General features: G+C 47.9%; 1 protein-coding gene across 13 annotated transcripts in view; it reads right to left on the bottom strand.

Moving 5' to 3' along the window:
• Positions 1-25,088, bottom strand: part of ZNF618 (zinc finger protein 618) — a 306,003-nt gene that overhangs the window by 10,990 nt on the left and 269,925 nt on the right. For 8 of the 13 annotated variants that reach the window (XM_030535126.1, XM_030535133.1, XM_030535131.1 and 5 more), the window contains 3 exons: positions 19,354-19,542; positions 15,704-15,787; positions 5,901-5,945 (listed from right to left, as the gene is read on the bottom strand). In XM_030535126.1, the coding sequence (XP_030390986.1) occupies positions 5,901-5,945; positions 15,704-15,787; positions 19,354-19,542 (318 nt within the window). The remainder of the gene's footprint in view (positions 1-5,900; positions 5,946-15,703; positions 15,788-19,353; positions 19,543-25,088) is intronic. The other 5 variants (XM_030535136.1, XM_030535137.1, XM_030535127.1 and 2 more) reach the window with 4 other exon arrangements.

The raw sequence follows: 25,088 nt of genomic DNA, 5'->3' as shown, positions 1-25,088 counted from the left end.
TACTCAGTGCTAAAATATACTACCAATGTTTATCTACACTTGTAGGGAAAAATATGATCTTACATTCTATTACTAAGAAATACCACTGCAAATTACATATGCACAAAGGAAGTAGCAAGCATCTCAAAAGGTCCAGAACACTCACTTTCCAGGCATAACTAACTTGGCTACAACTCTGCAGTCGTCCCTCTAAGATAGCGAAGAACAGAAACTATAACAGAGCTGCATACGGTGGGAGAGGGAAAACCAACAAGGCCCCTTGCACAGAAACCTAGGAAGCCGAGGCATCGGAAAACAACTGTAGGGATTAAACACACGTCAGCGAAACAACAGAGAGAATCTATACGAGCTTCTGTCCAATTGAAATGAGGGGAACACTGAGACTGTTCCAGCTCAGCACTTCGTTTAATTTGACATCATTCCCTTTATCCAACCACCACATTCTCATGATGGTGTGGAAGTTTGGAAATATTATAACTAAATCAAAATGGTTGTTAGGAGAAAGCAGGAGGCTTTGGCAGCTGAACACAAGGCATTTAGGAGTTTTGGCACTTGAGGTGGAGTGGGAAGCTGTTTGGGAATGTGGGACAGACATACAGACTAGAAGTTTCTAGTAAAATGATCAGCAGTGAAATAGTTAACAACGGCAACTTGTAAACTATCCCTAGGTTTCAGAGTCAATATGATTAACGTGAATGGGACAATTCACAACACTCAGAGTCTATTTCAGGCTGCTGACAGACTCAGGAAGACAGCACTGCATTAATTTCTATTTGGTTCATATTTTGAAAGTTTTCTTCACTTTTAAAAAAGTGCTATAAAATTTAAAAAGTTGAAATTCTGCTGCTCAATTCTGTATCAAGGGGTAAATTCTGTGGCAAGTTCTGCACAATTCTACTGGGTCCTGAAGATAAACACTCAAAAAAACCATCCCTCTCCTCTACTCCAAACTCAGAGATACAGGACATCTTTCTGGGAAGTACAGCAAAATAAAGGAGCATAAATCAATTACACTAAATCCAGCACCCTAAAGCTGCATGTTTCTCTTCTTGATTATTTCCTTCTTCCAATTCTTTATCCTCTTCATCTCTCCTTCCAAACTCGTCTCATCCCACTGGACTCCACACCTACTTTCTTTTTTCCCCTCTCATTTCGCTTTTTAAATTCTTGAATTTTCTGTTTTTAAAATGCATCTTCTTTCTCCTAGTTATCCCTTCCCTTTGTTGTCTACCCATTTCTCCTGAACTCTGTTCCTTTGCTAGTCTCTCTCCACTCCCCACCCTTCCTGCTGGCCATTGGATTCCAAGTGCTCTCCAGCTCTCTCTCAATCCCTCACCTCCCCATCAGAGGAGATTGTTTCACCATCCCTGCTGGGAATGGCCTACCCCCGGGTATAATTCTTGACTCCTCTCCTGTTGATCTCCTCCCAAACATCTCTGAAGTGTTTCCTTTCTGCCCTGCTACAGAAGTGTCATGCCCTGAACTCTTGCCTAGACGAATGAAACCTCTGTGACCTACCTGGCACTTGCCTTACACTCCTCCAGACTACCCAAAATGCCCCCGTCATGGTCTCAGTGTTAGGTGAACCTCTTGTCCCCTTCTCTCTCTCCTCTCCGAATGCACCCCCTCAAGTACCAGGCTTTGCGCCTTTATCTCTCCTGGGCTGGAATTCTGTGATTCTCCTACTCTTAGACTGGGCCCTGGGCTACAGCAACCGTTCTTTTCCCAGCAGATCTGTTTGAGTTAGAGGGCCTAGGCGAATTCCCTTCCGGGGTCTGAGAGCAGTGCTGTATAGTGATCAGACAGCCTTCTTAAACCAGAGGATTCCTTTTGCACTTGGAACAAAGCAATTAGAAAAGAAGGATCTGACAACTATCAATGGTGTGCACACATTTCTATCTTACCTACAGGCATACCATCCACTTCTTCAGACATGCCTGCTTGGTCCCTGCATCTCAATTTTGTTCTCCTGAACAATACACCCCTCTCGAAAGTGTTCTTTTTTAAACTTGCCACAGTTCTTGTGATCTCCTGTGTTCTCAAGCCTTATGCTGAGTCATTCTTTTCCTTCCTCTTTGTTTTTCTCAACAGTCCCCTATTAAACTAAACCAGATTATTCATTCAGTCGTAACCAAGTCAGAACACAGTACTCAGAAGTTATTACAGAGCAGCTCCAAATATGTCACACATCTCCCCGCATTGAAGCTGAATGGCGCCAGCATCTGCTATCACCCCCTTTGACCAAACTGGATGGGTATGTATGGGAAGATTTCACATGCCCTCACATGCCCCCAATATCACAGAACTTCTGGGTCGAAGCTGGGACCTGACCCTACCACTTTCTCCTCTGATTGTCTGCGGGGGCATCAGGCAGGCAGTGAGCCCTCATCCCCTATAGTGCCTGTCACCATGGCTTCACTCTGGAGTTTCTAGGCAGCACCCCTGTGATCAAGACAGGCCTGGCCCCTGCAAAGCTGGTGTTAACCAAGCAGTAACTCCTGGGCTCTGGTTCTCCATTGTCAGGTGGGGCCCCCCAGCGCTGGCATGTCTTATCAGGGTGTCGGTCCCCCACGCTAGGCTATGTGGGTATAAGGAAACCATTTCTCTTCTGAGGGACAATCCTTCGTTCTCTCTCCAGAGACCAGTTCCTCGCTCTATCCCATCTCCAGAATGGTTGAGTATCAAGTTCTACTGTGGAGACACCCCAGTTTACACGATAAGGGGTGGCAGCAGACTTGTTTTCCCAGTCATTCCAACTGGCCTCAGAGTCCTTGCACTGGAGCCAGCTTGGTCCACACACTGTGTGGGAAATAGGGCAGAATCCCCAGCCCATTTGCATTCTCACAGACACCTGGGAGGGGTTCTAAGCTTCCCATCTTTGTTCCCTGGCCAGGGTAGGGGGTGGGGGAGGAAAGAGCCCTCCATTCTCCCAACTACTCATTTCCATGTACAAAGGCAGCCTGCAGCTTCTGTGAACGAGCTGAGCCGTTTGTCTCCATCTGCCCCTGAGCTTGACCAAGTAGCCGCTGGACTGTGGCTTAAACTTGCATCGTATGCTCCAGAGGAGTTGGCTGTGTAACTCCCTCCCTCCTGAGGTGGAGGCATACAGTTAACTCCACAGGTTTGAGATGCAGGATGCCCCTCTGGGGCCACGCTCCTCTTGAGCGGATGTGTGAAGCAGTCGTTTCCTTGGTCGACACACGGGGACCCTCCAGAGCTAAAAAGCACGAACTGCTGCAGCACCAGCTAATGGGCCAAGGCTTCATAACTGGCGTCTGTGACCACTCAGATCCTCTGTGGATCAGCACAGATGAGGACTTGTCACCTACACTAACTATACTAGTGGGTGACAGACTGGGCAATGACCCAGTCTGTTACAGACATGGCACCGCTTCTTCCCACTCGCCCTGGGGCCCCTCTCAGGTGTTCTTTCCCTTGCTGCAGTAAGTCCTCTCTCCTGAGTGGGTTTACCTGTTCCCCATATCTGGGGAATACTCACTCTGGGGTCCCATATATGGGCCATTTCCCCTTGTGTTTCCTCTGATAACTAGACCTTACACCCACATACTCATCAGCCAGTTGCCCTGTGGCATGGAGGTCTCTTAAGAAAATGTGAACACAAATCATGACACTGTTCCAAACCCCAAGCTTTGCTCTGGCTGCACCACCACCTCCATAGAAATCAACCCCTTAATCATGTAACCCCCTTAAAATCTTTTCTTGTCAGCCTTTGGAGTCAGTTCAGAATGAAATTGTTCATAAATCCTCAGTCTATCTCATCCATTTGGCTGCAGGTCTCTATGGCTCTCCCCTGGCCTGCGAAGGAATTGGAAAACACAGCCAACCTGCAGGGGGACGGATCACAAGCCTTCGCAAAGCAGTGAGTGAGGCATCAACAGTCTCCCCTTACCCCGCCTTAAACTGGGGGAAACAATTTAGCATCTTTCCTCCCTGTGGAATCAAAATCACCTCCCCCTCCTTTGCTTCTCCATACACCTCTAATGCCAGCTCCTCACCTCACCTTCCTGGGTCCAGCTCTGTCCTGTCTACCAGTCGTTCCTCCCCTCTTGCTATTCCTCCGCCTGTGCCATATTCTGACAAACCCCACTCATCTTCATGCTCCCTTTGGGTCCTTCAAATACTGCCTCGCACATTGCCCCTTAGGCCTGCAACAACCTCGCTGGCCCTGCTACTCGTGCAAACTACTTCTCCTTCAAATCACTCCTTTCCCCACTCCTGTGCTACTTACTCATTTAGAGTAAAATGAGGATGAGCTTGAGAGATCGGTTCACCAGACCACACCATCTCTCAATGCACTGCCCTTCTCTCCCCAATCTTACGGAGAGAATTCACAAGAGCTGCCTCAGCTGATGGCCAGGAAGCAGCCTGCATTAGCCCTAAAATGATCCTCAGCGCTCATCTTCCACCCGTGTGAACGGGTGTGAGAGAGAGCGCGAAACAGAAAGACTGTCCTGTGGCTCTTAGGGAAATGTTATCACAACAGATGTGCAGCCCTAGCAAGCTGCCTGAACATTCAAATACATCTCAGCTGCTTAAAGCTTTTAAAATGAAAACTAGCTTTTGCCTACTTATAGACTCTCCAAAATCAGACTGTCCGCAAAGACAGGCTCAGCTAAATAGTAGCCCAATTGCTTTCTATGAAATTGGATCTGCTACTCTACATAATCTCAAAGAGATATAGATTATGGATCGCCATAGGACAACATAATCCTGTTAAGGGCCAACCCTTTATTTCATTCTTTCTCTCGTTGCAGAGTTCAGGTCAAGTGGAGACAATGAGACAAACTGTGTTTTGAAGGACTGCAGGTCTAAATCAAGGGTCGGCAACCTTTCAGAAGTGCTGTGCCGAGTCTTCATTTATTCACTTTAATTTAAGGTTTCACGAGCCTTTCACATTTTAACGTTTTTAGAAGGTCTCTTTCTATAAGTGTATAATATATAACTAAACTATTGTTGCATGCAAACTAAATAAGATTTTTAAAATGTTTAAGAAGCTTCATTTAAAATTAAATTAAAATGCAGAGCCCCCCAGACCGGTGGCCAAGACCTGGGCAGTGAATGCCACTGAAAAAAAGCTTGTGTGCTGTCTTTGACACACATGCCATAGGTTGCCTATCCCTGGTCTAAATTCTGGCCATGTAAAAATGTCAGGTCTTTCTTTTTACTTATCTGCAACTGAACCAGAGCTTTCCAGAGAAGCAGAGAGACCAGGAAGGCTCCTTATCAACCAATGCCTTAAAATTCGGGCATGCTTGATGAAGTGCATGCTAAAATCTAAGGAAAAGATTGTGTGCGCGCACATGGGATGCAGGAATGACTGAATGGACCTTAATCATGCATGTGGATGAAATGCTGCTGTCTATTCTGGAATATATGGCTTCACCATTCCTAAGAGTCCAGGTTAAAAAGTGAGCAACCCAAATCCCTGCGCATTAAATACTGACCCACTACCAAAGAGACGGCCAGTGGCACAGTGCCCATTCTTACATCACTAATAGCGCAGTGTGCTGAGCCATTATGAGACATTTTCCTGTATATACATGCAACTCCAAATGAGTTCATTTTTAAACTTCAAGCCTAGGTCTATTAGAACATGTGTTTTTGCCGTGTTTGATAAAACCCGACACTCAAATGTTGGAAGTGATCCAAAGTGACACAGCAGCCACACACAGTACTGACTGTCCCCTCATAATCCTGGTTTCATTTCTATCTCATGTAAATCCTTAAGAGCCACAGACAGAAGTGATGCTTTTAATATTTTGGCAGACAGACCAGTAATAAAAAACAATTATTCATGAAAAATGCTAACAGGACAGGACAACCACCAAGGCTGGGTGGAGACACCCCCTAGGTGCACCACAAACATCCATCACACTTACTTTGTAAAAGCGGGAAAGGATTTGAAATCAGGGGACTTGCGGTTTCTGCAAAAAAGAAAGAGATTTAGACATTGAGACTGGCACAGACCTTGCTGCATCCTCTTCAGTTCATTTATCCTTACTCCTACACCATACCTCCACCGTCAGCTGCTTCAGGGCATGACTCTCCATTTGTAGGAAATTATGATATGTACAGCACTGTATTTTGTCTCAGCAAGCTTCCCTGGACTGAGGATCTGGTGCTTTCAAAGTCTGAGGAATTCCTATTTTGAAATGTTCGCAGTTATTTTAAGATACACTGTAATGCTAGCTATACAGTAATGGGGCTCGACAACAGTGGCCAGTGCCAGCACAAGAAAACCTGGAGCCCCTTTCAAGTCCTTTTGACTGGGAGATCCTGGCTGCAAACCTGAAGATTCAGTGTGCATCTTCCTCCAACTCTTTCTCTAAACTCCGAGGCCTCTCGGGCTCAGGGAAGTGGGAGCAGAGTTAAATTATACTTGGAGGAAGCACTTGGGTAGGTAACAAGTCTTGTATCCAAAAGCAGTGTATGTTTGTGGGGGTTCATGGGAATACTGGGTGGAAGTTCCCTATGACATGGGGCATCTTTCACACTTTCCCCTCCCCTCAAGACCTGACTGTGATAAAAAGGAGCAGACATCCCAAATTCCCAACTAGCTCTCAGACAGCCTAAAGCTGGGAGTACTCCACATCCCGGTGCAGGAGCATTGGACATTTCAAGCTATCCGTGGCAGCCTGCTACAGCTGCAGGCTTGGCAGTACTGCCACTAGTGGGGAACCTTTGAGTGTTGAGCCTCTGTGGAGGGAGAAGAATCCATTACAGTGTTATCCAGTCACTCAAAAGAGTTTGTGAACTGGCCTCTGTCCCACGTTCAGAAAACTGTAAATCATTGCATCAGTGCGTGACGCTCTCGGGATGCAATCCCTGAGGGGGTCAGCCTTGGGGAGCTGGATGTGAGTAACAGGGCCTTTCTTGCCAAACTTCACTGGCCAAGCAAGGCAGGTTTCCTGCTCAATATTTTAACATGATAAAGACATGCCATGCCAAGGAGGGCTGGGATCTGCAGCGGGCCAAGGTCAGCTGACAATGGATAGATTGGTAGCACTATGGGGAGGGTCTGGATGGATGCAGTACACAGTGCAGCATACGGTACAGAGTATTGCTGACTGTTCACAGCATTTCTATTGCCTGATGATGCACAAAGGCTGTCCATTCCCGTCAATGGAGGAGACTCTCCACTGAGGCTGTCCATTCCCGTCAATGGAGGAGACTCTCCACTGGTTTCTAGACTGGTCCTACAGAGCCTTTGAGAAGGGGACACACACACACACACTTTTTAAAAAATCCTGTAACTGTGCAACAGCAATATTGCATTTGTATTAACTCCACCTCCCTCCTTTTCCCTCCCCTCCGCAGCTCCATCCCAAGCCCCCTGCTTGGCTCTCCCAGTCCTGCACCCTCCTGCCCACTAACTGGCTCCAGGCACTTCCTCATGCTGCTCCTGCCTGACTGCTGCTCTCCACACTGCCGCCTGCTGCCCCAGCCCAGAGAAGTGCAAACACGGGAGGGAGGTGGGAGAGCTTTTGGGCACACGTAGGGGCCCAGGAAATGACAGACCCTTGTCAGGCCCCACCTTTGGGAGACACTGCCCTGAGGGCCAGGAAGGCTTTTGTAGGTCAAAATGAAAACTGTGCTCTCCACCCAGCAGCTAATCTGGTCCAGAAGGGTAGCAGAGCCAAAGGAGTTCAATTCAACATAAGTCTGTGTGGCCGTACTCTGTCATGCTCCCAGGGCCAAACTCAAATCCGAGCTCCACTGCTTTCCAAGCATTCCTTTCCACAGCCTAGCAACAGGGTATCGCCTCTGGCTATACGGGCTGGATCTCGCAGAAAACACCATCGTCTGCAACAATCTACGGGCCACTCTTTAGGCACACCTCCCTTTTCATTGATTCACTGAGTGTCAGGCCACAAGGGACAATCAGATCCTCTAATTTAAGCCCTGTATCAGAGGGTAAGCCGTGTTAGTCTGGGTCTGTAAAAGCAGCAAAGAATCCTGTGGCACCTTATAGACTAACAGACGTTTTGGAGCATGAGCTTTCGTGGGTGAATACCCACTTCCTCAGATGCATGTCATCTGATGCATGACATGCATCTGAGGAAGTGGGTATTCACCCACGAAAGCTCATGCTCCAAAACGTCTGTTAGTCTATAAGGTGCCACAGGATTCTTTGCTGCCTTTAATTTAAGCCCTGTGTAACACAGTCCTTTACATTTCACCCAGTTACCCCTGTATTGAGCCCAGTAACTTGGGTCCGACTAAAACACCCTCCAGAACAGAAAGGTACCTGGTCTCGAAGACAGGAAGAGAGGGAGAAGCCACCACGTCCCTTGGGAATGTATTCCAATGACTAAACACCCTCACTGTTGATACATTTATACGGTGTAATCTTTACAATGCTCCTGTGTCTCAGCATCACACCTCCCTCATGTTATCCCCACCAAGCACAGCCATTCCCAGCACAGCCTGCTGCATGGGAAGGCTGAACAGTCAGCGCATCCATCCACTCTGGGTTCTCTGTAGCCTGGTCATGCTGAGAGCAGCCCCAAAGCAACCAGCTGCTTCTATTCGCCTGGAAAATCAGAGAGCTGCTGATGCTGCCATGCTGGGGCCTCCATCCTGGCTGGGCTGCGGGGTAGGGGATCTTTGGGGCCGGGACCAAGTACAGAGCCTTGGTTTCCTCTGCAGAAGTGGCATGGCGTTCATACATCCCTGGCCTGCTTCCACACCCACCTGCGCTGCTGGGTTATTATTGGTGTTATGGAGGAGCCTACCAGCCCCAGGCAAGCTCAAGGCTGCATTTGACTGGGCGCTTCCCCAAGGAGCTTGTCTAACTAGATAACACAAAGGATGGGAAAAGAAACAGGAGAGCCAAAGAGGGGCAATGACTTGTCCAAGGTCACACAACAGGTCAGCGGTGGACCTGGGAACCTAGGTCTCCTGAGTCCCAGTCCAGTGCCCCCCCCTTTGGTGTGTGTGTCTCTGCTATCAAACACATGGTAAATGCATGTGTGATTGTCTGACTGTCGCTCTCTTCCCCTCACAGGTCCAAATGACCTGACCTTGCTGACTGACCCAGTTACAGGAAGTTGATCACAAACAATTTTTGGGCTCTGAGAATTCTCAAAAGGGAGGTTTTCAGGATGTAAAAACTAGTTTGAAATGAATGAACAACACAGGTCAGGCTCCTTCTCCGGCGGGGCCAACCCCTGGCTCCAAACTGGCCTGTAAATGGTTAACGGTGAGTGAATCCCAACAAGCCAATTCCCTTCTCACTACTCAGGCGGTTTGATTCCTTTCGGCACCTCTCTCATCTCAGATGATGAAAGCCAGCAAGATCCAGGTCATTTCCAGGCTCTCAGTGCAGGCTGTTTGGGCTGCAGAGGAGAGTTTTGCCGTTTCCACTGGACAATACTTTAAAAGCACCATGGAAACCTTTCAGGCACTCTCAAGGTACGAAAGCTGGTTTCAACAAAAATCAAAATGTTGGGTTAGTCTTAAGCTGACAGCCTCAAGACCCCTGAAAGATTTTTACACCGCGAACAGAGACTAGCATGGTGCCTTAGCCTGCGAAGCTCAATTCCCGCTGCCCCCATGTCACACCCTGACTCTTCCGTACCTCCAAGGGCACATCTCTGGGCACCACTTCTCTCCCTCCATCCCTCCCTCCCACAGCCGTTGCCTGGCAGCTGGGGTTGTGCCTTTAATTTTCAGTGCCTGTTGGAAAAGCTGCATCAGGAGCTCTACCCAGAGAAGGTGCCAGTTACTTCTCAAGGGGTTTGTATCAGTGGCTCATGTGACACGCGCAGCACACTAACGACACTGGCGCTTGTCTCACATTTCTCACACCACACTTATGGGAAGAAGGAACGGAAGGAAGGTAAGAGACTAACTGGTAACGAACCAGGTCTCCACAGAGCTCTTCACCTAGAGCACTGTCTGGCATTCAGAGTCACCATGCAATTCTGCACAGCCGACAGTCACCATGAACGAGAATGTGTGTTTGGACTCATTCCTGGGGGTGTAAAGGAATGAAGGAAAAAGATGGCTGAGGGAAGAGCTGAAGAGGAGGGTGAATGGGGGCTTGTCTACATCAGAAAGTTGCAGCGCTGGTGAGGGAGTTACAGCGCTGCAACTTTGAAGGTGTACACATCTGCAGGGCATCACCAGCGCTGCAACTCCCTGTTTGCAGCGCTGGCCGTACTCCCGTTTTGTCTCGGGTGTAGAGGATTCCAGCGCTGGTGATCCAGCGCTGGTAATCCAATGTAGACACTTACCAGCGCTTTTCTTGACCTCCGTGGAAGGAGGAAGCCTCTGGTAATCAAGCTGGTCTCCTTCCCCGGCTTGCTCTCGCGTTCCCGGAACCCCGAGCAAGCAGGTCTCCTTCCCTGCGGTTTGCAGGGTGGTTCGGGGAACGCGAGAGCAAACCGCGGCGAAGCTGGTCTCCTTTCCCAGTTTGCTCTCTCGTTCCCGGAACCCCGAGCAAGCAGGTCTCCTTCCCTGCGGTTTGCAGGGTGGTTCGGGGAACGCGAGAGCAAACCGCGGCGAAGCTGGTCTCCTTTCCCGGTTTGCTCTCTCGTTCCCGGAACCCCGAGCAAGCAGGTCTCCTTCCCTGCGGTTTGCAGGGTGGTTCGGGGAACGCGAGAGCAAACCGCGGCGAAGCTGGTCTCCTTCCCTGGTTTGCTCTCGCGTTCCCCGAGCAAGCAGGTCTCCTTCCCCGTGGTTTGCAGGGTGGTTCGGGGAACGCGAGAGCAAACCGCGGCGAAGCTGGTCTCCTTTCCTGGTTTGCTCTCTCGTTCCCCGAACCCCCGAGCAAGCAGGTCTCCTTCCCTGCGGTTTGCAGGGTGGTTCGGGGAACGCGAGAGCAAACCGCAGCGAAGCTGGTCTCCTTTCCCGGTTTGCTCTCGCGTTCCCCGAACCCCCCTTGAAGCAGCCCAACAGCGCTGCAGTGTGGCCACATCTAACACCACTTGCAGCGCTGGTTGCTGTAAGTGTGGCCACTCTGCAGCGCTGGCCCTATACAGCTGTACTAATACAGCTGTAACAACCAGCGCTGCAAAATTGTAGATGTAGACATGGCCTGGGAAACAGCACACAAGGATGCAATGAGTGGAGGTCAGAGAAAAGGAATGAAACAGGGAGTGACGAAAGAGAGAGAGAGAGAACACAGAGAAGGAAGGGGGGCGTGAAACAAGACAGACACAAGCACAAGGTGACATTTCATCGCTTTCACTCCATGGCCTGCATGACAGCTTGTGTTCCAGAGTTCGCCACAGATGGTGTTTACGTCGCAGTACTTGGGTTCTGAAATTCCTACACTGCTGGGATTTTTTGCTCTCTTGACCCAGAAGGAACATCCTCTCTTTTCTTCTCCAGCTAAGGCACCAACATGCTGAAAGCTGGCCCTGAAAGGCTCACTGGTGTCATTCAGTTCTTGCAGTCCAAGCACTGGTCTGGGCTAGCCCACTGACACTCTCCCTGCAGCCTGCCAGACATAAGCTACTAAAATAAAAGAGACACGGCAGCAATGCTTGCCATGATGTGAAGAGATAAGCAGACCACCGAAAACTCAAGTTTAAGCACAGAGAAAAGATTTTTTGTGAAGGGCTTTCTTAGTTCATTTTAGGTGTTCCCAATGTTGCAATGCAATACAAGCTGACTCAACAGAACCATGAGAATGATTTGGTTTGTTTCAAGGGGCTGGAAGAGGGGGTAAGAATGCATCAGTATTTAAAGCACTTTCAATAGTACAGACTTTCCTAATGCTACCCAGAATAATCTCCCCTTTTTTCATGTTTTACGTTTCTTTTGCGTTGTCTGCTCTGCTGATTTCTGTTCTCCACATTAATTTTCCCTCCTGACATCAACTAATGGCCACTGCCCATTATCTTTGAAAACTCATGGCAATCAGATAGGGTGACCAGATAGCAAGTGTGAAAAATCGGGACAGGGGTTGGGGGTAATAGTAACCTATATAAGAAAAAGACACAAAAATCGTGACTGTCCCTATAAAATTGGGACATTTGGTCACCCTACGATCAGAGGAGGTCCCAGACAACTGGAAAAAGGCAAATATAGTGCCCATCTTTAAAAAAGAGAAGGATTATAATCTGGGGAACTACAGACCAGTCAGCCTCACCTCAGTCCCAGGAAAAATCACAGAGCAGCTCCTCAAGGAATCAATTTTGAAGCACTTGGAGGAGAGGAAGGTGATCAGGACAGTCAACATGGATTCACCAAGGGCAAGTCATGCCTGACCAGCCTGACTGCCTTCTATAATGAGATAACTGGCTTTGTGGACATGAAAGCGGTGGACGTGATATACCTTGAATTTAGCATAGCTTTTGACACAGTCTCCCACAGTATTCTTGCCAGCAAGTCAAAGCAAGTATGGACTGGATGAATGGACTATAAGGTGGATAGAAAGCTGGCTAGATTGTTGGGTTCAACGGGTAGTGATCAATGGCTTGATGTCTAGTTGGCAGCCAGTATCAAGCGGCGTGCCTGAGGGGTCGGTCTTGGGGCCAGTTTTGTTCAACATTTTCACCCTCTGCAAGATCGCGGACGACATTTAGCTGGGGGGAAAGGTAGATAAGCTGGAGGGTAGGGATAGGATCCAGAGTGACAAATTGGAGGATTGGGCCAAAAGAAATCTGATGAGGTTCAATAAGGACAAGTGGAGAATCCTGCACTTAGGAAGGAAGAATCCCATGCAGTGCTACAGGCTGGGGACTGACTGGCTAAGTAACAGTTCTACAGAAAAGGACGTGGGGATTACAGTGGACGTGAAGTTGGATATGAGTCAACAGTGTGCCCTTGTTGCCAAGAAGGCTAACGGCTTATTGGGCTGCATTAGTAGGAGCATTGCCAGCAGATCGTGGGAAGTGATTATTCCCCTCTATTCGGCACTGGTGAGGCCACATCTGGAGTATTACGTCCAGATTTGGGGGCCCCACTACAGAAAGGATGTGGACAAATTGGAGAGAGTCCAGCAGAGGGCAATGAAAATGATTAGGGGGCTGGAGCACACGACTTACGAGGAGAGACTGAGGGAACTGGGATTGTTTAGTCTGCAGAAGAGAAGAGTAAAGGGGGATTTGATAGCAGCCTTCAACTACCTGAAGGGGGGGTCCAAAGAGGATGGAGCTCGGCTGTTCTCAGTGGCGGCAGATGACAGAACAAGGAGCAACGGTCTCAAGTTGCAGTGAGGGAGGTCTAGGTTGGATGTTATGAAAAATTATTTCACTAGGAGGATGGTGAAGCACTGGAATGGGTTACCTACGGAGGTGGTGGAATCTCCATCCTTAGAGGTTCTTAAGGCCCAGCTTGACAAAGCCCTGGCTGGGATGATTTAGTAGGGGTCGGTCCTCCCTTCCAACTCTGATATTCTATGATTCTAAAGCAAGAGAACAGATTTGTAGCCTGTGAGCTTTACAACACAACTCTCCTACAGCTGGTCACAAAGTGTTCAGAGTTCTACCTGAAAAGTGACTATAAAACAGACATGCCAAACCCACGAAAAAAATGCAGAAATTGGGCTTGTTTTTGGTTTAATTGGCTCAAGAGTTGCTTGTTGGCTAGTTTTTGGCTTGTAGCTTGTTCCTTCTTTTTTTTTGATTGGCTCTCAGCAAGCAGGAGTAAGGGGGGTGAGAGTCAGGGTGCACAGCGAGCTCACCACAGTCCCAGTCTGCACGCCAGGGGATCTAGTCACATAGTGTTGGGGGTTCTTAGGGATTGGCTTGTTTTGGCCTTGTTTTGAAATGGGATTAGCTTGATTTTTATCTTATTGTGAAAGTCGGGGGGGCTTATTTACTGCGTGAAGTTGGCAACTGTGCTATAAAGCAGACATCAGAGGGCTGCAAGCTTATCTAAGGCTGCACATCAAATATGCTCATTTTACAAATAATTTTTTTTCCTGCCAGCTCTGCACCTCCTCCCCCCAATCTGAGAGTCCTTTTCTTGTGTATTCACCAGCAGTAAAAGTTTCTGCAGCCCGCATGCTCTCAGTGACAACTGTCTACAGATTAAACCCTCTGTGCTCACCTGCCAGCGAGTTTGTGCAGGTATAACTCATTGGTCTTTAACTGATCTTTGAAAACAGTTCTGCTGATGATGCACAGGAAGGAAGATAATTCAGCTCCTGCTCCCACAGCTGAGCGGGCTCTGAAGGGCTCACAAAAATGACGAAGTAATACACATTGGCTGGTGGTTCCACAGGTGCCTAGAGGAATTAAGCACTCAAATCCTACTGGCTTTCAAAGCTGAGCACCTAACTGGCGTAAACCTGTTTGAAACCCCAGCTACGTGCTAAAGGCAGGAGACCTGACTCAGGAAGTGGATTGGTCAGGTAGGAAGGGGCCACTTCAGAGAAGTGCTGCATGTCACGCCGATGAGTCCAGCACTTTATATGAACTGAAAGACTTCACAGTCATTTCTAGCTTCCTGGCTTTGCTGGTCAAGGAGACTGGACACCAGTGACGTGAAGAGGGGCCAGGACTCTGCCAACCTCTTTGCACCCATGGGAGCTGCTGCCCAGCTGTTGGAGGAGGACTAGAGAGCACTAGCTCTCACTCTAATTCACTATAGCCCTCTGCACAGGAGTGTATGAGATTTCCCACATCATTCCATTCCCTTTTCATACAGCGGTCCAGAGAGCTGTACCAGCTGTTTCTGGGGAAGGTTAAACCCCTGTGATGGATAATTTTGCAACATGCCCAAACAGGAGGTTTCGCTTTACCCCGGCAGGTAGTGGTTGGCTTATCTCTGAAGCAGGAGGGTTTCTATCCTTTAGCTGTTCAATTCTAGTTAGAGTAACTGTGAAGGATGTTTCTATTATTCTGAAGCAGCATGGCAGATTCTCAGATCTGACACAACATGTCGGGCTCTTCTTCGTCTATCATGCAGCCAGGTTATTGAACCTTCCATAGAGATGCTGAGATATTTATGATGATTCTCTCCAGGTGTGTACCTTCAGCTTCGATCTCAGAGAATAAGAGGGGCTGTAGTACCACTCTGAGGGAACTACGGAGTGGGGGAGAAAGAAGTTCTTGCAGGAAAAGCTCTACAAACAGTCAAACTCGGGGTGACTGTCTAGGCTGAGGGTTATGCTTTGGTGCTGCCGTTTTAAGTTACTAACAGAAGGAAGCCCCAGGAAGAAGATACAACTGAGTCTTCCCAAGTGTGTATAGAATTTGGTCAGAGCAAGGTTGGATAGCGACATGCTCCCCCATTTGTCAGTTGACGCAATATATCGGATCCAGTGGGACAACCTATAATGAGCTCTGAGACAGCCTCCAGGTACAACAAAGTTAGCACATTCAATATCACTGAGATGTGTCATGTGCAAAGTGCCATTATATTTATAATCCTCTGCGCTGCTCTGTGAAAAATGGCTTGGCTTCACCGAGACTTAACTTGTTTACCCACAAACAACTAGGCCTACTTTACCTCAGGCTCCCGCCAGCAACATTAGTCAGACCCCGCGTGTCTGGATCTTTTGTCTCCAATTTTAAAGGCATTTGAGTTGCAGACCCACTTATCATAATTCAAACGGACTGTAGGATGGCACAAACCTTGGGGTGATGCTGAGGAAAGCACTGAGTAACTGAATACTTTACAGACTGAGCCTGCTAAACAGATAATTACTTTAACCACAGTTAATTCAACTTCTGCCCTACCCTGGAGATTGTAAATACCAGCAGGAGGGAGTGAGCACACTTACCACTAGAGTTTTGGGAGCTGCTGTTTGTTTCTTCAAAGTTGTTTTGCGCTTTGCCTTCCACTCTCCTACTGAATGCGCTTTCTGCTGGGTGGAGAACAAAGGGTGATGGTGAGTGATCAGTACTGCTCAGTGGGGAGGCAGATGCCATGTAATCTCAGACTCTGAACAGAGCAGAAAGGTCTAATCCCCCATCTCTGAGGCAAAGGGCCAGATTCACTGAAGGGGTAACAGGCAGATATTATTCACATTGCCTTCTGGCAGAGGAGGCCTGGATGGAACTCCTACAGAGCCCGTGAACACCATTCCTGACTGGCCCAAAGGGACTGTAGTAGAGTGATGTGAGGCATTCCCTTTTATCTTTCCCCTCCCAAGGAAATGAGCAGCTCTCACAGCCTCTGGTACAGGTGACCAGGCCTGGGGATGAACCGAGGCCCTCACCATGTGAGTATAGAGAATCCACCATTAAGCCACTATGTCTGGTCTCTTTTTGCATTGTAATGAATAACTGGCATTCCCTTCTTAAGATTCTCCCAACAATCTGCACAGCAATCTCCCCAGTGGAGGACTGAAGAATTATTTGGAAGCCCATTAGTAATGATTCATGAGACCACCTTATGGGGCAACTAGAACCAATACAAGGTGTTCCTTCCCTCTGTACCCATAAAGTTAGCACATTCATTGCACAATGATACCAGCCCCAAGGGACCCAGGCTCTGATTCCCTGCAATGCCCTACCAGCTGGCAGTGCATTCCCAGCCATTCAGCTACTCTGGACATGTAAGGTAAAGCTCTAGTGGCAACCCCCAAAGGAGTTCAGTACAAGAACTAGCTCTAAAAGCATGTGACAATATCCTGCAGCAACAGCCATGAACCCTGCATTACCTGCAGTGTCCTGGAGCCTTAATGTACAGCAGAACCTTGCTAATTCACACGTCCCATAACCTGCAGTCTCTGAGTACAGCTTTACCAGTGAGGTCTCATCTTATGCACGTCTTTGCTTTTACAATAGTGTAGCAGTAAATACACTGCCCTAGATATGGAGGATCAATCATAAATATTTAAAACTAAACTACACTTGCCAAATCAATGAGTACCGTCACTGCCTGGATGCATTATTCTTGCTTTTTATTTAGTTTATGTCCTAATGCACAGAATTCGCACCTCTCAGCAGGTCTATTTTCAGCGTGAACTAATGAGGCTCTGCTGTATTTTCTTCAGGGGGTGGAATAGATTTTGTGGGCAGAGAAGTTGCAGGGTGAAGTGAGGAAAGAAACCTGAAATTCAGGGATGACCAGGTCAGAAAATTCTCTTTAATACTGATATTAGATCCTTGGAAAGTTGAGGCATCAGAATTAACCCCTGAGATTTTCATAAACAGACTCTGGTTAGCAGAAGCTTCATCATTTTCTTTTGCTGAACTGTGGCTGTGGCAAAGGACCTGCTCTTTGATTCCAGCCACACCTAGATCGCGTGTGGCTGCTGGTTCATGAATATGGGCCACTCAATTCCCACTGGGGTCAGACAGCTATTGACTGGCTATGCTGTTACAGTGTTGAATTGGTGTTAAGCCCCTGATGCTCTCAATCTGCTCTGCTCCCGATTTTTTAAAATAAAGAGCAGGACAATGTTGTTTTCTAACCAATTCAGTAGTTAAGTAATTATTACTAGGACTAGTTGTTAAACTCCAACAATCAATAAAGAAGTGTTAGGAATACCAGGGCTTTGTCAGGTGGCACAGTGGGACAAACAGACTGTATGATGCAACAGGGTAACCTTTACTTGTACAGACCCAGGTTCAAATCCTGGCTTATGTCACAAATGAAAATGAGCTGGAGGCCTCTGGAGATGTATGAAAAAAATATAGTTCCTGTGGTTTTGGTTTCTCTCTTTTTTTTTGTTTTTTCAGACTGACAACAAGAGAAACAAGCTGGTCTGATATTTCTCCTTGGACTCTTTGGGGTTTTCCCACTTTAGCAAACCTTTGTATCCAAAGCAAAAAGTCAACCAAATCTTGAACCTGAAGACATCATCAGGAAACTACACAGGTCCCATGGGTCAGTCTGTGGAAAACCCCACCCTTCTGGAGGCTCTGCAAGGATCATAGAGGGTTTCCACTATCCTCTGGGCCCCACCCTGACTCATTTGGGAAGATCTTTGACTAACTGGGGCATTAGAAAGGTGTTGCTTCAGGAGAGGGTCTACCTGGACAGAGTTTTCAGCCAATGTACTTGTGCTAGGAGTCCCAAAAGCCACTAGAATTCAATTAGGACAAGACACTGACTGGAAATCACCATGCACCATTCCATTGAAGCAACCAAATGGACAAGGTAAACCCTGGGTTTTAAATTATTTTCTCCAGGTTCAATTTGCAAGGCTCAGGCTTCATGTCATATCACCACCCAAAAAGGGAGAAAAGGACTTGTCCTGTTTACCTAATTCACTGACACATTTTTTTAATAGAAAAGGGAAAAATCTCTTTCCAAAAAAATCTCCCAGTTTTTGCCCTGATGAGTCTGGCCTCTGATGATTAAGACCCCTAATTAGGTTCCTTTTGCTTTTCTAATAAACGTGAAAACTGGACAAAGTTGTCACAAGTTTAGATAAAGAACAAAAAAGGTCTCCTCCACCCGGACTCCTAAACTATATGCAACGGACAGACCTTAGTAACAAAATAAATGACAGGTATACGGACTGCAACAACAATAAGGAATGTCAGGACCCATAAGCGACTGTTGTTGTCAGAAGACAGGTCACTCCTTGCGATTTTGAGGTAGGAGCAGATGTGTGTGTCACTAACAAAAGTAACCAAAACATTGTTCTTGTTTAAAATGCTGGAAACCAGAGGTCTCTCAACACAGCCCATCCTAGGCATTTCAGGGATGAGTTAAACAGACATCTGCCTGACACAGATATAAGAGGCTGGTTAACTAGCCACACTTCAGTACTACAATGGAGAAGGCCAGTTATCCAGACATCTGCCAGTCCCAGAGATTTAAGAGAATGCTTCACTATCATATGGAAATGTGAACCCTACATCTCAGATCTTTCTTTTTTAAATTCTAATCATGATGTTTCTTATTTTTCATTTTATTTAGAACAGGGGGGCAGGAAAGAAAGAGACAGATACTCAAACTTGATTCTTCTTATGTGCCTGCAGTGTAATTGCACTGCTAACCTCGCTGCTGGAGCCCATTCTACCACTCCTTGGTTCCCTTGGTGAATGAAGCACCGTTAGATTGTGTGTACGGCTTCTCATTCAACTAAGCGGCTTCTCATTCAACTAAGCGGCAAGCCCCAAAAGCAACATCTTGAGGTTAAAAAAACCTGACAACCCACTAAGCAAACCTCACTCAGGAAGCTCTCCTCAGTTTGTGACACCAGGATTTGAACCAGGGTCTAGTCTGATGCTTTTTAATAAGGGTTAATTTAAATGATAAATCTGTCACAACTGTGGATGGGAGGAACTGGGTGATTGCTGATTTTAATGCTCATTTGTATAGTGCCATCACCTTAGCTCTTTCCTGCGATTGCTTCTCTGGGACAGCCTTGATGGCAGTGGATTTTGAGTCCAGTGAAGAGCAAAAGGCAACCCAGGGCAGGAGTGGGTGCTAAGCAGTTAAGAAAGTCGATGGTGTAAAGGCAATTGGTACCTGTCGTGGCCTTGCTTCCTGGGGATCCAGAATTTGGAGCGCGGAACATCTGGGATTGGGATGCCGGTGGGATACCGGACGGGGAGCGGTGCAGGAGGGTGGAACATCGGATTATGGAAGCCGGTGTTTTTTTGCCGGATTGGCTCGCCTGTGTCTTCACTGCCACGAAGAGTGGAGATCGAGAGAACTCTGGATATGAAGACTCAGAACTAGTGCCAGGATAGTCAGTCAGCTCCCAGAATCTGTGCCATCTGGGAGGATAGCTTTCCAATAGTCATGCTTGTGAGTCCCTTATAAGGGGACCTGCAGCAATTGTGGATCCAGTGAATCCCATACAACATAAATGGATTTCCCCACTCACCCAAAGGGACAGATTCTTCAAGCTTATTGATTTTACTGTATACCTTTAGCTGCTGCTTGACCAATCCAAAACGGCCAGGAATCCCACTACTTCTCCTCCCACACTGCCAGACACACCCAGGACATCCAGAGGTTCTATTTGTTTGAACAGGGACATGCTGTGAACAGGGATGGGGTGTAGCTGCACATTTATGCTTTATCTCTGAGTTAAAACAGTTTCTGAGCAAAGCTGGCTTCTAATTTGCTTCTTTGATCATGAAATCTGGAGGAATTTACATTCTTGCTCCCTGAGCCTTAAATGTCTCCAAGATTTTGGAGATCTGTGTCTGCCTCATTTTTCCTTCCAATTCGGCTTTTTTTTTTTTTTTTAAAGATATGGGAGTGGGGAGGGAGGTGAGCCAATAGTCGGATTTTCCATTCTACGAGTCAGGAGGGGTCCTTTGGATGCCATCTAATGTCAAAAGAGCTGGTGAGATGTAGCCGAGGTCTGTGCATTACTGGGGCTACGTTCTCAGAGTGTTACCTAACATACGGGGAACCTCTTTGGTATCTGCAGTGAGTGGGGAGGATCACCAGTAATTCTTAATGCCAAAAGCCGCGGTAAAGTCCTTTGGCACAGGAGTCCCTGTCCAGACCCAAAAGATATTTTTCTAAAAAATACTGAAGAATGGAGCAACCTGATAATTGCCCCAATTTCTCAGCAACTCTTTTCAGGTGAGGTTTGGACATGGCTCCTGTAGCCAAACATCACTGTGCCACGCATCAGCCAGAGAGGGTCATTAAATAAGAAGGTTCCCTCCCTGCCCTTCGACCAGAGCTTGTTATTACTTTCTATTTGTCAAGAGTATGAGGGACCCAGTGCATTGCCTCAAGACTGTAGGGCTGACGCCAACAACCGTGTAACAGGATTACTGCTTAGGGAGCACAGCCTCCTGGCCAGGGTCTCTGTCTCTCCCTGCTTTCCTCACCCCAGGGCCCTTTAAGAACTCCCAAAGGGTTTCTTTGCTTAGCAATACCCCTGCTTTGGGCTAACTGAATACCAGAGCCAGTTACAGCAGCCTAGAGTCCTAAACCAAAGTCCATTCCAACAACACAAAAGAAAAGTCCATACTTAGCTCGGGCATTTTCTCCCACTCCCAGGATTCTTCTTCGGCTACGTCTTCACTACCCGCCGTATAGGCGGGGAGCAATCGATTGCTCGGGGATCGATATATTGTGTCTCATCTAGATGCGATATATCGATCCCCGAACACGCTTATATCGATTCTGGAACTCCACCAACCCCAACGGAGTTGCGGAGTCAACATGGGGAGCTGTGGACATCGATCCCGCGCCATGAGGATGGAGAGTAATTCAATCTTAGATACTTCGACTTCAGCTATGTTATTCACGTAGCTGAAGTTGCGTATCTGAGATCGATTTTCCCTCGTAGTGTAGACCAGCCCTTGGTCCCATTCTGATTTCTCAGCCAGTCCCTCCAGCTCTCCCTCGCTGGGGCTCTGATGTCCAGTCTCAAAGGCAGTCGGGGTTTCCTGTCCCGTGCTCACTGGGCTTTACCACCCAAGCTCTGTGGTGACATGGCCCTGCAGGACTGCCAGAGCATAGCTTCCCCCTCTTATTGCAGCTGCCTTCTGCTCTTCAGAGGGAACTGCCTGATTCCCCTCAGAGGAGCTCATCACATAACCAGGGCCTGCCTAGCGCTTGGCTCTGTAGACTGGATAAATCACCCTATTACAAGCTGCTTTTTACATCTCAACAGCTTAACACAGAAACAATTCTCCAAGGTAAGGGACTCCTCATCTGCGAGCTAACATTACAAAAGCAGAGTGACTCCATCCAGACCTGGCACATAGGCTCATTTGCACAGACCTGAGCTGGTGGATGCTACAGACCCCATACGGAACTGCCCTCTCCCTTCACTAATTTACTCTTGGCCAGCATCTGCACATTATAAACAAGGCGCATCTCACACAAAGCACCCTGTGCAGGAATACCTCAAACCCATTGTCTTGCTTTGCACAAATCCAGGGTGGCATTTCTCTTAAAGGTGAATGGGCTTCTGCAGAGGAGTTCGCTGGTGGCTCTACGGCAGCTTAGGCACAGACAGTTCTGCTCTGCTTGGGCTATGGCCAGCTGAGTAGGTGGGGACTCGATTTTGCTTTCCAGGCTTCATCTCAACCCCCATGGATAATCCTGCTGCAGCTGCTGCGGAAGGGGCAATAGGGATGGTTTCCTGCCTATGTCTCACCAAGCAGGGGTGGGCGAGGTTCTGCAGCCTGCGATGTGCAGGAGGTTAGACTAGATGATCATGATGGTCCCTTCTGGGCTCAGGGTCTATGAGCATCCCCAGGGGCTGTTCTTGTCAACAGTTGCTTTGTTCCCAATTTCTACCAAGTGAAAGCAATGAAACCTGCTGAACATTCAGTGTCAGGAACACGCAGGGCCATCCCAGTCCCTCCTGCAATCTAGGGACTGCCCTCTTTGTGAAACCTGAATGGTGATGCCTGGGCAATCTGACAACTCCAAAGCAAATTTTCCTTCCCCGTATTGACTGGCCAGTGTAAACGGATATGGCGTCTCATCATGTATCTCTTGAGGACACACACACCTACTTTTTGGACTCACAGTATCAATGTAAGAGTGGGGCTTACTTTACTCCCCTTCCTCGCAAGCTGCTCAGAGGTGGTGCTTCAGATTCAGCCAGTGAGGGCTAGGGCAGCAGAAGCTACCGCATCTGAAAATGGAGGGGCAGCCAGAATCCTATGGGACAGGCAACAGCCTCTCAGGGTCACAGGGCATTATTTCCAGTGGCCTGAAGGATGCTTCAAATTTGTGACAAAAGGATCATTTTAGTCCTAGAGACACCAAATTGCAAATACTTTCTAATGTCCAAATCTAAGCAATAATGCCCAATGAATATATGCAGATAGGATCCTGTGGATCCTTTGCACATCTCCTGAACAGACACAGAGCTGGAATCCATGGAACTCATTGCCACAAGATGTCATGGAGGCCAAGATTCAAAGACAGATTGGACATTTATATGGATAACAAGACAATTGAGATATAATAGTCAATGCTAACAAAAAGAGTGCTGGAAGGCCTAAGCTAATCTCTAAATATTGGAGACCAGGGTCAGGTTACCCCATAATTGCCCATTGTGGGATTTCTTGCACCTTCCTCTTATGCATCTGGTGCTGGCCACAGTCACAGCCAGGAGACTGGGCTAGACAGACTATGTGCTGGATCCAGTCTGGCAATTTCTATGTTCCACTATAGCAGCGTGACCTTGTATAGAGGGACCTTGACATGAACTTCAAGTTCTACGCCTGCCAGATGGCGGCAGAAAAAGACGCAGCCAGGCAGCCATTTTAACAGTCTGCTGAACCTACTTAGTGTCAAATGAAATAAAAAGATGTGTGTGTGGGGAGGGGTGGGAGCAGGGCCGGCTTTAGGCCAATTCCACCAATTCCCCCGAATCGGGCCCCGCGCCTAAGAGGGTCCCGCACTCAGTGAGAATCCCTTCCCTGGCTAGAGGCGCCTTTTTAATTTTTACTACCCTGGCGGTGCTTCGGGTCTCCAGCGGCACTTCGGCGGCGAGACCTTCGCTTGCTCTGGGTCTTCGGCGGCACTTCGGTGGCGGGTCCTTCAGTGCCGCCAAAGACCTGGAGTGAGTGAAGGACCCACCGCCGAAATGCCGCCGAAGACTCAGAGCACCACCCGGTGAATACAAACTCCACTTGTTTTTTTACAGGTGTTTTTTGTTCTTGTTTTGGTTTGGTATTTTTTTAGTCATCCCTGTCGGGGCCCCGTCAAAACTATTTGAATTGGGCCCCACACTTCCTAAAGCCGGCCCTGGATGGGAGGGGGTGGGAGCTGGCTTTCTAGCTACTTTAGTCCACTCCAGATAAAAGACTACACACATTTCCACATCAAGTTTCTGAAGAAAGGCTGGAGAGGTGATTGACTGATTGAGATGGAACCTCACAACCATCCTCCGGAAGGAATCTGGGATGCCTCTTCAAAACTACATTAACTTTGAAGAATGTGGTAGAAGGCGATTGCTTCCAAGGGCCTGGAACTTGAAACACCAAGCTGATGTCATTGCTGCTTGGAAAGTGACCGTCCACTTAAAAAAAAAAATCTGAGCTCATAGCTATCAAGTTTTCTATCTACCAGGAAAAAGCCCCTATTCTCCTCTGGAACATCCTACCTGATGCCAGGGCAGTGAAAGACCAGGTGATGGGATCTCACCCAGTACTGCTCACTGAGATGGAAGAAGCACAAACAGAGGTGTATCTAACCTCATGAGAACTTTGTCCTCTTAGCTGGTATGAGCCTGTGGGCAGGAACTAGGCCCACTATTGACAAGAACTGTTAATGCCTCCTTTTTGAAGGGCACAATGGCCATGGCCTTAAAGAAACAGTCACTGGTTTCCATGATCCTTTCACGTCCGGTTTTCATCATGGGAGTGATGGATGCCGATGCTCATGCAGGTTTTATCAGACCCTACCACTCTGTACCAGTAACTGTGAAGTTTGCTACCACATCTGTAGTGCTCTGGTTCCTCCCTCGCGAGAGTCCACAGCCTGTATTTAACAAGCCAAGAAACTGGAGGCTTTTTTGTTCAGTCAGAATCTCAGCTGTGCTGGTTCTATCGACACTGTAAACCATAGCATTAGGGGACCCAATCACAACACAGCTATCTCCTACCATGGATAACACACAGGTCCCTCTTGTGCCATAGGCGCGACCTTACGCATGTTTTCAATATGTCTCTAAACCTTCCTCTGCCATGAACAGCCATGCAGCAGTGGTTAGGGGAATGTTTAAAACCCATTTACAATCCAGGAGAGAGCCATGCTCTCTGGTCTGAACTGTATTGTACAAGGGTCCCCTCAACACAGGTTTTTATATAGCGTAGCTGGACCTTTCGGTGACACAGGAACAAGTATTTTTAAAAAGTGACCTCCCCCCAACTTTAATAGGATGAAATCATGCCCTCCTCCCCAAGCTGTGTATCTTACTGAGGCACTTGGCATTAAGAACTCCTGGCGATCATCCCAACTCACTGCAACTGCTCCCTCCTGCTCGGGAACGAGTCTCCAATCTGCACAGAAACCGGTGACAGCTCACGGGTTGTACGGACCCACAATCACACTGAAAGCTGCTGCGGACCCCTCAGGATGGGAGCCCTCATCTCATCCTCCCTTTGGTCTCGTTTTCAAATAGCATCAGAGAAGAAAAAGAGAGAAACTTCAGCAGGGAAGCTGAACTCAAGCAAAGAGACACAGAAAATCTGAGCGCTATGGCTGGAGCTTTCCTTGCCTGGCCCCACTCTGGCTACTCTTGCAGGGTTGGTGGAATGACTCAC

Source organism: Gopherus evgoodei, chromosome 16, assembly GCF_007399415.2.
Source record: "Gopherus evgoodei ecotype Sinaloan lineage chromosome 16, rGopEvg1_v1.p, whole genome shotgun sequence".
NCBI classification, from domain to species: domain Eukaryota; kingdom Metazoa; phylum Chordata; order Testudines; family Testudinidae; genus Gopherus; species Gopherus evgoodei.
The sequence above is the reverse complement of the archived record's forward strand: the minus strand, read 5'-3'. Positions and strand labels throughout refer to the sequence as shown.